The sequence below is a fragment of the Ursus maritimus genome, unplaced genomic scaffold (assembly GCF_017311325.1).
Source record: "Ursus maritimus isolate PB19 unplaced genomic scaffold, ASM1731132v1 scaffold_8, whole genome shotgun sequence".
NCBI classification, from domain to species: domain Eukaryota; kingdom Metazoa; phylum Chordata; class Mammalia; order Carnivora; family Ursidae; genus Ursus; species Ursus maritimus.
In genome coordinates, this window is record NW_024426996.1 from 23,687,132 (window position 1) to 23,700,248 (window position 13,117).

The window sequence follows — 13,117 nt, forward strand, 5'->3', positions numbered from 1 at the left end:
CCCCCCCCCCCCCCCCCCCCCCGTTAGTAGCACTGTGGGAACTTGCTGGTGTTCAACCACTTCTGACCTATAACCCTGGCCGTTTTTTATGGTTCATCCAATAAAGAAAAGGAGAGAATTCAGAATTAGGTAAGAGCTCAAATTAGCAGACTTGGCGGATGGATTGGATGGACGGTGGTGAGAAAAAGGAGTGGCGCTGACTCCGAGGCTGGAAGCCTCAGAGCGAGAGATGGTGAGTTTACGTTATACTCCCTGAGCTATCGATCCTGGGCTTCAGCATCAATGTAGAATGGAAATTTTAAAATCAAGTCTCTCCTTTCGCAGAAACGTAACTCAATAATAATGTTCCAATATTTACAAATGCATTTTTCCCCTCAAAAGTACATTTAGAAAGTATTGGGTGTCAACAACCAAAATACGCCCCATTATTTCATGTAAGTTACAGATGATTGGTCCTCAGTGTTTTCCTGAGTAGTAACAAAAGGGTAGAACCTGAATTGCTGAAAAAGTTGCTCAGCTCTTCTGCAAATTCTTTTAAAAAGGCTGAAATTGGGGCGCCTGGGTGGCACAGCGGTTAGGTGTCTGCCTTCGGCTCAGGGCGTGATCCCGGCGTTATGGGATCGAACCCCACATCAGGCTCCTCTGCTATGAGCCTGCTTCTTCCTCTCCCACTCCCCCTGCTTGTGTTCCCTCTCTCACTGGCTGTCTCTATCTCTGTCAAATAAATAAATAAAATCTTAAAAAAAAAAAGAAGGCTGAAATTACTTGAAGAACTGAAACATCTGGTTGTACTTTCCCAGGACCACAGCTGGGGCCTTGTGAATGCTGCAGGAGAGGTCATGTTGCCAGTCCCACGACTTCTGCCTTCTCTTTGCAGCAAATGTCCAGGAGCCCAGAGCACTGGGGCTAACAGAAGACTTCTCCCAGAGCAGCTCCCTTTTTATCTGGTTTACATGTTGGGCTTTCATATAAGATTTTTTTATTATTATTATGTTCAGTTAGCCAACATACAGTACATCATTAGTTTCTGATGTAGTGTTCAGCGATTCATTAATTGCGTATAACACCCAGTGCTCATCACCACACGTGCCCACCTCAATACCCATCACCGGGTTACCCCGTCCCACCCGCCCCCTCTGTAACCCTCAGTTTGTTTCCTGGAGTCCAGGGTCTCTCATGGTTTGTATCCCTGTCCGATTTCTTCCCATTCAGTTTTCCCTCCCTTTCCCTGTGGTCACAGAAGATTTATTTCCAAGAAAGTGGGTACACACTTGTCAAATAATATACGCATACATCCGCTCCTTCTGTGAGAAATAAAAAATTCTGGAACCTCAAGGGTTCAAAATAAAAGCATAGGTTGGGGCGCCTGGGTGGCTCAGTTGGTCAAGCGTCTGCCTTCGGCTCAGGTCATGATCCCGGGGTCCTGGGATCGAGTCCCAAGTCGGGCTCCCTGCTCAGCAGGGAAGCCTGCTTCTCCCTCTACCTCTGCTGCTCCCCCTGCTTGTTCTCTCTCTCTCTCTGACAAATAAATAAATAAAATCTTTAAAAATATATATGAGCGTATGTCAAATATCGATCCTGTGGAAAATTATTCACTTATTTTTATCCAATATTTGTATCGCCTTCTTCCTCTCCTCCTCCGCCTTTTTACTCCTCCTCCTTCTCTTCCTCTGTTCATAGGAATGACTCTGAATCTCTGCCTAGAGTCTAGGAACGAAACCATCTCTTGGTCTCTGCAGGTGGTCGATATCCTGTGGAGTGATCCCATGGCCCAGGAGGGCTGCAAGGCCAACACCGTTCGAGCAGGAGGCTGTTACTTTGGACCTAACGTGACAGAACAGTTGCTACAGAAATACAACCTGCAGTTCCTGATCCGCTCCCACGAGTGCAAACCTGAGGGCTACGAGTTCTGCCACAGCCGCAAGGTGGGTGCCCGGTCCACGGTGGCGCGGGAGTGGTCCGCACCGCCCCCCCCAGCATGGGCGAGCTCGGGGGCTCAGCTGCTCCCCATCAGCCACGCCTCGAGTTTGTTCTCCACTCGCTCAAGGCAACTAGGTCCTTTACAGTCACTGATCCTTGCCTTTTGCAGCCTCTTGATTGATTGATTGATGTATTTTAATGGCTAATGCTTTCAAAGTATGTTATTTTATTTTTAAAGATTTTGTTCTTATTTATTTGAGAGAGAGAGAGCACACGAGCAGGGGGAGCAGCAGAGGGAGAAGCAGGTTCCCCCTGAGCAGGGAGCCTGATGTGGGGCTTGATCCCCGGACTCTGGGAATCACGACCTGAGCCGAAGGCAGATGCTTAACTGACTGAGCCACTCAGGCGTCCCTCACAGCCTTTTAAATCTCAAAATTTGATTGCTGCCACCACTCAGCGGTCCCCTGAGAGGAGAAAGGAGGGGCAGATATTGTCCCATCTCATGGACGGAAATATGGCCTGGTGTCTTCACAGCCACATCTCCGTTCCTGAAGTCACATGGCTCGCTGACCGGTACTTCAGATAACACGACGGGGTGACGGGATTTCTGCATCGCGCCCCAGCAGAGATTCAGGATTGTCTGTCTTCTCAGGAGTGTATTTAATGTCGTGACTCATCTTTGCACATCTTAATCCTACCATGCTTGCCTAGCCCAGGGCCACTAGGACGAGAGTATTGCCAGGACACCTAACTCTGCAGGAGAATAACAGGTTTCCATGTGGGGGAAAAAAGCGAGATCAACTCATCTAAGAAATGTTTGGTTAATACAAGTTTGTCTACTGCAGGACTTCTGAGAACATTTGGTTTCCTATATTCCTTGTAAATCTCCAAGAAGAGATGCAGTGTCTACCATTCCCCAATGCACCAACATCGAAACTTCTCTCACAGGGCATCTTAGGAGACACAGTACTCTGTGGGAAACTCTGTGGTGAGGCCTCCCTCCAGCTTTCATCCCGGGGGTGTGCCGATCGTAATGGCTTCCCAATTTATCACATCCAGCTTCCCTCTAAGTTAAACCAAATGAAGTGTTTTGTCTGACTCCTGCTGTTGTACTTGAGGTAAAAAGGTGAAGAAATCATGTTGTGGGGCACCAGGGTGGCTCAGTCGGTTGAGCGTCTGCCTTCGGCTCAGGTCATGATCCTGGAGTCCCAGGATCGAGCCCCATGTCGGACTCCCCACTCAGTGGGGAGTCTGCTTCTCCCTCTGCCCCTCCCCGCTTGTGTTCTCTCTTGTGTGCTCGCTCTCTCTTTCTCTCAAATAAATAAATAGAATCTTGGAAAAAAGATATCATGTTATGGATGTCCTATCAGAATTCAAATTGTTATTACTCGAATCACAACTCCTGCCTTACTAGCATTGATGACTTTAAAAATGTAAAAAGATCCATGGTTGAGGTCAAGGAGGGGGAGTTGGCTTGGGCCCTATCAGACTGAGGGTGAAGCGTTCTTCAGTGAACCTGAATGCCTTTCTCACTCTGTTTTGATCTAGGTGTTAACCATCTTTTCTGCCTCCAGTCACTGTGAAGTTGGCAGTAGCAGAGGGGCCTCCGTCAAGCCGGGGCCGGCCCTGACCCCATACATCGTGCAGTATCAAGCTGACAAGGCGACCCACATGCTGACTATGAGGCTAAGGCAAGACTTTGTAATGACTGTTTTTCAGAAACACAGAATTATGGTGTTTGTAGAAACTCTGAAATGTCAAGCGTCATTACATTTATCCCAATTCTAAGTGAGAATTCAAAATGTATAGGGTACCTGGGTGGCTCAGTCAGTTAAGCGTCTGATTCTTTTTTTTTTTTTTTTAAGATTTTATTTATTTATTTGACAGAGATAGAGACAGCCAGCGAGAGAGGGAACACAAGCAGGGGGAGTGGGAGAGGAAGAAGCAGGCTCATAGCGGAGGAGCCTGATGTGGGGCTCGATCCCATAACTGCCGGGATCACGCCCTGAGCCGAAGGCAGACACTTAACGACTGCGTCACCCAGGCGCCCCAAGCGTCTGATTCTTGATCTCAGCTTAGGTCTTGCTGTCAGAGTTGTGAGTTCAAGCCCCACACTGGGCTCCACGCTGGGTGGGAACCTACTTAAGACAACAATGACGACAACAACATTTAGCTATGTCAGCAATAGCAGGGGCCTCTTCCTTCTCCTCCATACACTTTGCGATCTGTACCACCCATCATCAACGGAAGCAACGAATCTGCTTCCTGCGGAAGTTATTCTCCGTGGGTGCATAGTGGGTAAAGTCCGTATACCAGGCTGCTGAGTCTTTCAGGGTCACTCCTGTCTTCTCTCATCCTTAAAGGGTCTGTGTTACCCCATAAGCCACAGCCAAAGGTTCTTTGTTTTCTAGGGTTTTGACAGATGGGTTTCAGTCTGCATATTTGTTGACAGTGCCTTTTTCTTCCTGGGAAGGAAGCTATAATATTACCTACATGGCTTCTGTTGAGATGATTCTGAGTTCTAACCTTAGCTGAGAGCTTACCACCCACTAAGGGCTATTATAAAGAATTTACATGTATTGTCACACAATGAACCTATGAAATACATACGAAGTTCAGTTTTATAGAGGAGATCATTAAGGAACACAGGCTAAGTCAGCTGGCCCGTGGTCCCACAGCTAATACACGGTGAAGGCAAGCCGTGTCCCAGGCAGTCTTATTTCAGAAATCACACACTTAACCGGCACGTGCTACTGCCTCCCACCAAGAAGATGGTCCCAGAGGACATCAGCTGCTCGCAGATGCGGCTTCAGTGCTGCTGAACAAGCGTCTTTAATTATCAGATGAACTAATTAGAAATCAAAACAAAGTTAACATAAACCCAGTGGAAAGAGAACAAATTAATATCTAGCCTCTGCCTTGTGTGAGTGCTATAAAAGTGCCTTATTTTAAATCACTCTTGAGTTATTAAATATCGAGAGTTCTTAAACACTCAAGTTATTTAAAAATCAAGGCCAGCATCACTCAAGAAGTTTTATGTGAGAATTTAAACTCATTAAGTGATAGTCAGACCTACCATGCAGAGGCATCAACCAGGGGAGCTTTACCAAAACTCAGCCACCCTGGCCTCACCGCAGCCCCACCACAGCAGGATCTCCGGGGCTGGGCCCCAGGCAGCTGGAACGCCCGATTCCATAGGATTTAGGTGTTGTCACTACAAAAGAAGTTACTGTAGGGAATCCTATAGGGAATATGTTTTAATAACGTAATTACAGAGCTCTTTGCAAGTAAACATCACCTAATTTACCCAGAAATCACTTGCCCAACGACTTCAACTCCCTGGAGCAGAAGTAAGGGGGAAAGGTCTCTGACCATCCATAATTGATGGCCTAGTGTCCATAAAGTCAAGATCATATGTTTTTCTTAGAAGAGGCCTCATTCAGCACCCATTTACTTTTGGTTCATATCCACACCTCACAATAATAGTTTAGCCTGCCTAGAGTTGCCCTGTCAAGCTTGATTGCTGGTCCTACCCCGTACTAGCTATGTGACCTTGGATTACTTTGTAATGGGCATAATAATCGGACCTACCTCAGTGGGTGTTGGAAGACTGAGATAATCCCCGCAGAGCTGCGTTTAGTTAGTGTTCACTATTTGCTGCTTGATGTAGAAAGAGAGCCTTGTATAGACAGCTCCTGAGAGCATCACCGTACTATCCCTGCATGATAATGGTGGATGACGACAGTATAACAGAAGATAGTTTAAATGCTTTGCCAAACCAACGGTTTGTAAACTTTTGCGGGGGGAGAGGGAGTCCCATACTTCTTTTTTTTAAGATTTCTTTTTTTATTTGAGAGAGAACGTGCGCAAGCAGGGGCGGGGCAGAAGGAGAGGAAGAGAATCTCCAGCAGACTCCCCGTTGAGTGCAGATCCTGATGTGGGACTTGATCCCACAACCCTGAGATCATGACCTGAGCCAAAACCAAGGGTCAGACACTTAACCGACTGAGCCACCCAGGTGCCCCAGGGAGTCCCATACTTCTTTTAAACTTTGATGAAACAATGAACTCCCTCCAGAAAAAGCAAATACATTCATATACCCATAAAATTAGGGATGAGGTTTAGGTCTACGGAGCCCACTTAAGGACTATTATGCCACCTTAAACTAAAGGAAGGTTTTCATCAAACATGACTGAAACTCTGTGTGTGTGTGTGTGTGTGTGTGTGTGTGTGTGTGCGCGCGCGCATGCACGTGTGTAACTCTTAGCGCTTGAAAAGATAGGTTATCTGGTCATGATTTATAGAATGGCTGGTTCCTCAATGAGGCAGGACGAAGTATGTATTTACCTTTATCTCTTTTTATCTTTTATTCATTCAACTACACATATTTGAACACTTACTTTGGGCCTAGTGCTGTGCCCAGCATTACACTTTTAATCCAGTAAGAATGAGAAAACTAAATTAGTGTTATTTTGTTATTCACAAATCTTGTCTTGTGCCTATTTAACATAATAATAAATTATTAGGAAAGCATATGAGTATGATGACAGATATCATTTACTAAGTGCTTTGAATGTGCTGGGCTTTCTTCTAAGTACTTTATATGAGTTTACTTTTTTAATCTTCACAATAATCCTATAAGGTAAATACCATTTTTCTTTTTTCTTTCTTTTTTTCTTTCTTTTTTTTTTTTTTTTTTGTAGGTACCATTTTTATCCCTCTTTTGCAGATGGGAAAATTGAGGTGCAGTACAGTAGGATAACTTTACCATAAAAGTGGCCTTTTCCCAGAACTTCTCTGTAACCACTGTCCTGCACTTGGAAGGAGAGTGGCAGGGCCTGTTTGTGCCCAGCAGGGAGAAGTGGGGGAAATAAGAGATGGAGCTCTTCCTTCAAAAACTGAGCTCTTCTCCCCCAAACTGAGCTCTAGGGACGTTGAGATGTTAAGAAAGAGAAGTGTGGAAAGAAAAACAAACCCATGACTATTTCCTCTATGTTAATTTTTTTAATGTTTGTTTTCATCTCCTGTCCCAGGATTAGCAGATCTGAGATCTCTGCGGGAAAAGTTATTTGCTCATTCCTTCGATCTTCTTGGTGAATTTAAGAAGCACGATGCAGATAAAACTGGTGAGACCAAGCAAGTAAAATATTCCTACAAGGAAGCTGGCCAACAAAACAAAACACTGTGTGGCAGAAGTTGTCACATCAACATTTGTTGAACTCATGATCCAAGGACATCTTTGACTACTTTCTTCATTTTATTCAACTTAATTTTCCAGTTATCTTTTCTAAACCTTGAAATTCCAAGCTTTTAACTGTGAATTTAGCTAAATATAGATGGAGATGGTAAAAAGAAATGGAGTCTGACAAGGCCAGAACTAAGCAAAAAGCATCAGGTGGGGAGGTTACAAGAATATACCCAAAATTAGCAACAGATCAAGGATTTGGCTTCTTGTTCTTGCTTAGTGTGTACATATCTATTGTGTTCTGTAATCAAAGCTAGAAAGTTTGTCTTTGCTCAACTCAATAGAATGTCTAATAGACATTGACTCCCTCTCTCTCTCTCTCTATATATATATATATTCTATTAGAAAATAGCAGTAACAATCATAAATTCACAGCAATATCTGTTCATATATGTATCAACAACTAATGCTATATATATATATATAGAGAGAGAGAGAGAGAGATGTATCTAGTTATATAGTTTTAGGATATTATTTACAGGAGTATTGTATGACTTTTCAATAGTGTTGCCAGACTTATCAAATAAAAGCAGGATGCCTAATTAAATTTGAATTATACACAGACAACAAATAATTTTAAAATATAATTATGTCCCATGCAATATTTGGGCCATATATTTTGTGGTCTTTCTGAAATTATATTTAATTGGGCATTCTGTATTTTATCTTGCAACCCTAGTTTCCAGCAAACTCTACCTTGACCCACAAAAACAGTGACAGTGCCCATTATTTCTGTTGCCTACAGACAGCAAGAAGTATGTCAAGATAAAAAGGTCTGCACTGCGGGGCAGGACACTAGACTTATAAGTGAGAAGTCAACAAAGCGTGTCTTTGCTGTAGGTTTCATCACCCTTAGTGACTGGGCAGAAGCCGTGGAGTCCGTGCTGCGTCTAGGACTGCCATGGCGGATGCTGAGGCCACAGCAGGTGAGCAGCTCCACAGATAACACATTGGAGTACAGGTGCTGGCTGGAGGACTGGGCCAAAGAACAACTGAGCCATGAGGTAATGGTGGGAAGATGCTGGATGAAGCCATATTGTGGACCATGAAGCTCCCTGTGGAGAACTTTGACTCAGAAACAGATACTGAGAACCCAAAAAAGAAGATGGATGAGAAAGGGACCTACTTGTTGAGTTTCTATATGTCATGTTTTGTGTTAAGTGACTTACATATGTTGCCTTAATTTATCCTCAAAACACCTACCCCCATGAGTATGGTATTATCAGCACCATTATACCTACGAGGACACTGCTCACCGATCTTCTAAATTATAGAACTGGGACTCAAACCCAGATCTGTCTGGCTCCCCTGGCACCATCCTGCTTCCCTCACTTAAAAAAAAAAAAGGATTTTTTTCAATAAATACTTATTGAATGTAAAATGTATGTGAGGCCTTGCACTAGGTACTTTTTTTAACGCCTTTATGTCAGTATAATTCACCAACCATCCAATTCATCCATTCAGACTTTACAATTCAGCAGTTTTTCATATATTCACACATATGTGCTACCATTACCAGGATCAGTTTTAGAACACTTTCATCATGGGCTCTAAGTACTTCTTAAACCCTTAGATAATTCGGTAGGCTGAAGGGGCTGGGGATAAAATCTCTTCGGGCTGTTTCGACCGTATCTTATTGTTGATTGTGTGTTAATCATATAGTAGGACAAGCCTAAACATAAGATATAGTAAGAACATGCCTTTTCTTTCGCAGAACATACAGTCAAGTTTGCTGGAAACACTGTACCGGAACCGATCCAACCTGGAGACCATTTTTAGGATCATAGACAGTGATCATTCAGGTAAAGACACGCGCTAGCCTGTCACTTCTGACGCACAGCACGTACCCGCCTTTCTGTCTCCTTCCTGGTCATTGAGCTCTCTGCTGGAGCACTTCGGGAGCAAAGTAAAGAATGGTTCTGCTTATAAATAAATGGCAGAAAGAGAAAAGTATTTGGGCACTACGAGCAATCCATATAGAAGAGGGGTAGGGCAGAGAAGAATGGAGACAAACTGGATGAGAACTTCTCATAGGAAAAACCATGATTAGAAGATGTGCCGTCTCTTGTAGTTGTGTCAGGGATAGCCGTAAAGTGATGAGGAGTGCCTACAGCAGAAAGGCTTTTACAGTCTCACTCCCGAAGTATTCTTTTTAAACTTCTTATTTTGGAATAATTACAGATTCACAGGTTATTACCAAAAAATGTACAGGGAGGTCTTGTATCCCCCCACCCTGTTCCCCCACTGGTCCAAAAACCTTTTTCAATGTTACTGCTCTCTCCCCACCTATGTTAGGTATAGTTCACATACCGTATAATTAACCCACTTAAAATGTTCTGTTCACTGGTTCTTAGTATATTCACCAGGTTGTGTAAGCATCACCACCATCTAATTATATAACATTTCATCACCCTAAAAAGAAACCCAGACACAAGTCACTCTCCATCCCTGTCCCTTCTCCATCAGCCCCTGGCAACAATTAATCTGCTTTCTGTCTCTAAGGATTTGCCTAGTCTGGACATTTCGTATAAATGGAATCCTACAACATTATGGCCTTTGGTGTCTGGCTTCTTTTACCTTGCATAATGTTTTCACAGTTCATCTATGTTGTAGCATGTATTAGTTCTTTATTCCTCTTTAGAGCTGGCTAATATTCCATTGTATGGAGATATATATATATATATATATGTCACATTTTGTTTATCCATTCATCAGCTAATAGACATTTAGATCGTTTCCACTTTTTGGCTCTTATGCATGATGATGCTGTGAATATTTGTGTACAACTTTTTATGTGAACATATTTTTTTTATTCTCTTGGATATATTCCTAGGAGTGCAATTGCTGAATCATATGATGAAACTACGCTTTACTTTTTGAGGAACTGCCAAACTGTTTTCTATAGTGGCTATACCATTTTACAATCCTATTAACAAGGTTTGGGGGCTCCAGTTTCTCCTTATCCTCCTATCCTCACCAACACTTGCTTTTATAGCCATCCTGCTGGGTGTGCAGTATCGCACGGTTTTGATTCGTGTTTCCTTAATAACCAATGATATTGAGCATCTTTTCATGCGCTTATCGGAAATTTTTGTATATTCTCTGGAGACATGTCAGTTCAAATCCTTTGCCCATCTTTTAATTGAGTTATTCATCTTTTTGTTGTTGAGTTATGAGAGTTCTTTATAGATTCTGGATATTACGCCATGATCAGATATATGATTTGCAAATATTTTCTCCAACTTTATAGATTGTCTTTTCATTTTCTTCGTAGTTTCCTTTGATGCACAAAATTTTTTGATTTAAAAAAAGTCCAATTTATCTTTTTTTTGTTGTTTGTGCTTTTGGTGTCATATCTAAGAAACTTTGACATAATCCAAGGTCACAGAGATTTACGTGTATGTTTTTTTCTAAGAGTTTTATACTTTCAGCTCGCCCAACTAGGCCTTTGATTCATTTTGAGTCAATTTTTGTTGGTAATGCAAGGTGGGGGTTTAGCTGCATTCTTTTACATGAGGATATCCAGTTGTCCACTACCAGCTGCTGAAAGAACAATTCTTTCCCCATCGAATGGTCTTGGAACCCTTGTAAAAAACACAATTGACCTTAGATGTATGGGTCCAAAGTCTTTTTGTAAGCAAAATAAACGATATGTTTGGGATGACTTAATGCACGGTTTCTCAGCGGAGGCACTATTGGCATGTTGGCCTGAATAAGTCTTTGTTTTGGGCTCCATCCTGTGTGTCACAGGATATTCAGCAGCATCCCTGGCGTTTACCTGCCACATACCCGTAACACTCACCCCCACCCCGGTCGTGACCATCAAAAACACCTCCAGACCTTGGCAAATGTCCCCAGAGGAAGGGAAGCAAAATTGCTCCAAGTTGAGAACCATGTGTGATCCATTGGTGTTGTGCCACCCCCTTGGTAAACTAGATACAAGGCCTTGGGTGTCTCTCTCTGTTCAACAGTAAGGAACAGGTGTCCTAGCAAGAGTGTCAGAGGAAATGAACATTGAAAACTAGACCGACTCACTGACGTGAATTCCTCTCTCTGGTAAGGGTTCATCTCACTGGACGAGTTCAGACAGACTTGGAAGCTGTTCAGCTCTCATATGAACGTTGACATCACAGATGACTGCATCTATGACCTTGCCCGGAGCATCGACTTCAACAAGGATGGCCACATCGACATCAATGAGTTCCTGGAGGCCTTCCGCCTTGTGGAGCAATCCTGCCCAGAGGGCGATGCCTCAGACTGCCGCCAAGCCACAAGCACTACTGACAGTGGCTGCAGCAAGCCAGGCACACACTAAGAGCAGCCTGGTGTCCGTCTCCCATGGTGCCTCGTAACCAAGACTGAGCTTGTCCCTGGAAGAGCTCCCTATTCGCCATAGATTTGTGGAATTTCATGCTGAGAAATTGCCTACCAGTGTGCACCAGAATCAGCTGTGTGTGTGTGTGTGTGTGTATGTGTGTGTATTTAAATATATAGGTACTCCATCCCCATCTCAGAAGTTTCACAGGGTGAGACCCAGGTATAAACATTTAAATTCTCAAGTCCACCCCAGTTAAGAACCACTGATAATTCAACCCCCTCATTGTTTTCATTTTATACCTTTTAATTATTGTTTTTAAAATGTCTTATTGATAAAGGAAAGTTATGAAAAATCGTTTGTGCAATCCTATGACCCAAACATGGGTTCTTTTCATTATTTACTTTTTCTTGTTAAAAAATAGTTTTTATGGGGCGCCTGGGTGGCGCAGTCGTTAAGCGTCTGCCTTCGGCTCAGGGCGTGATCCCGGCATTATGGGATCGAGCCCCACATCAGGCTTCTCCACTAGGAGCCTGCTTCTTCCTCTCCCACTCCCCCTGCTTGTGTTCCCTCTCTCGCTGGCTATCTCTCTCTGTCAAATAAATAAATAAAATCTTTTAAAAAAATAGTTTTTATATAATTTAATGTTCTGCTTTTTTAAAAAAATAAATTCACATCTACTTGTCAATACTTTCCTGTGTTGCTACATAGTCCTCATGATTATTCGTTTAATGGCTGCATCATTTTCTTTCAAATGGACGCACTGTAACTTATTCAGCCATTCTCCAGTGGTGAAACATGTACATTTGTAGTTTTTCATTATTATAAATAACACTATGGTTAATAACTTTGTGCATATGGCTCGTTTTACAAAAGTCTTTGGAATTATACATTTTCTTCAGATGAAATCCCAGGAATGGATTACTTTGTCAGAGAATCATATCAGTCTCTAAGAAGATTTCCTATAAGGAATTGGCTCACATGATTATGGAGGCTGAGCAATTCCAGGACATGCAGTCTGCAAGCTGGAGACCCAGGAGAGCTGATGGTAGTGTGGTCCCAGTCCAAGTCTGCAGGCCTAAGCACCAGGAGGGCCGATGGTATAAGTACTAGTCTGAGCCTAAATCCAAAGGCAGGAGAAGACAGACGTTTCAGATCAACGAAAGTCAAGCAGAGAGAGAGAATCCTTTTACTCAGCCTTCTATTCTATCCAGGCCTACAGTGAATAGGGTGAGGCCCACCCACATTAGGGAGGGCAATTTGCTTTACTCAGTCTACCAGTTCAACTGTTAACCTCATGGGGTATACTCAGAAATAACATTTCACCAAAAATCTGGGCGTCCCGTGGTCAAGCTGACACAGGCGTGAGCATTTCAGTGGCAGTTTGCTTTCTAGGGCTGAGCACACCCACGAACTCCCAAGCTCTGAGTGCGATCATTTGTGATTTTTGCTGAAGGCCAACGATGGTATTTCCGTGCTATTTTAATCTACATTTCTGACTTAGTGTCTCTCCACATCATTTTATTTTTTAAGTAAAGAAGTTGAGGTCCAGAAAACTAGCTGGGTAAAGATCTAGTTCATGACACAGCCAGGACCAGAACCCGGGAGCCCTGCTCCATCAATGTTCTTTCCAGTTT

At 43.2% G+C, this 13,117-nt stretch overlaps 1 protein-coding gene across 1 annotated transcript in view; it reads left to right on the forward strand.

Annotated features, from left to right (window-relative positions):
- Positions 1 to 11,984, forward strand: part of PPEF2 (protein phosphatase with EF-hand domain 2) — a gene marked incomplete at its 5' end in the record, with an annotated part of 28,014 nt that extends 16,030 nt beyond the window's left edge. Inside the window, 7 exon segments of the mRNA XM_040625325.1 lie at positions 1,740 to 1,925; positions 3,469 to 3,611; positions 5,591 to 5,664; positions 6,954 to 7,046; positions 8,006 to 8,169; positions 8,880 to 8,967; positions 11,227 to 11,984. Of these exon segments, the coding sequence (XP_040481259.1) occupies positions 1,740 to 1,925; positions 3,469 to 3,611; positions 5,591 to 5,664; positions 6,954 to 7,046; positions 8,006 to 8,169; positions 8,880 to 8,967; positions 11,227 to 11,480 (1,002 nt within the window).
- Positions 11,985 to 13,117: the final 1,133 nt, after the last annotated feature.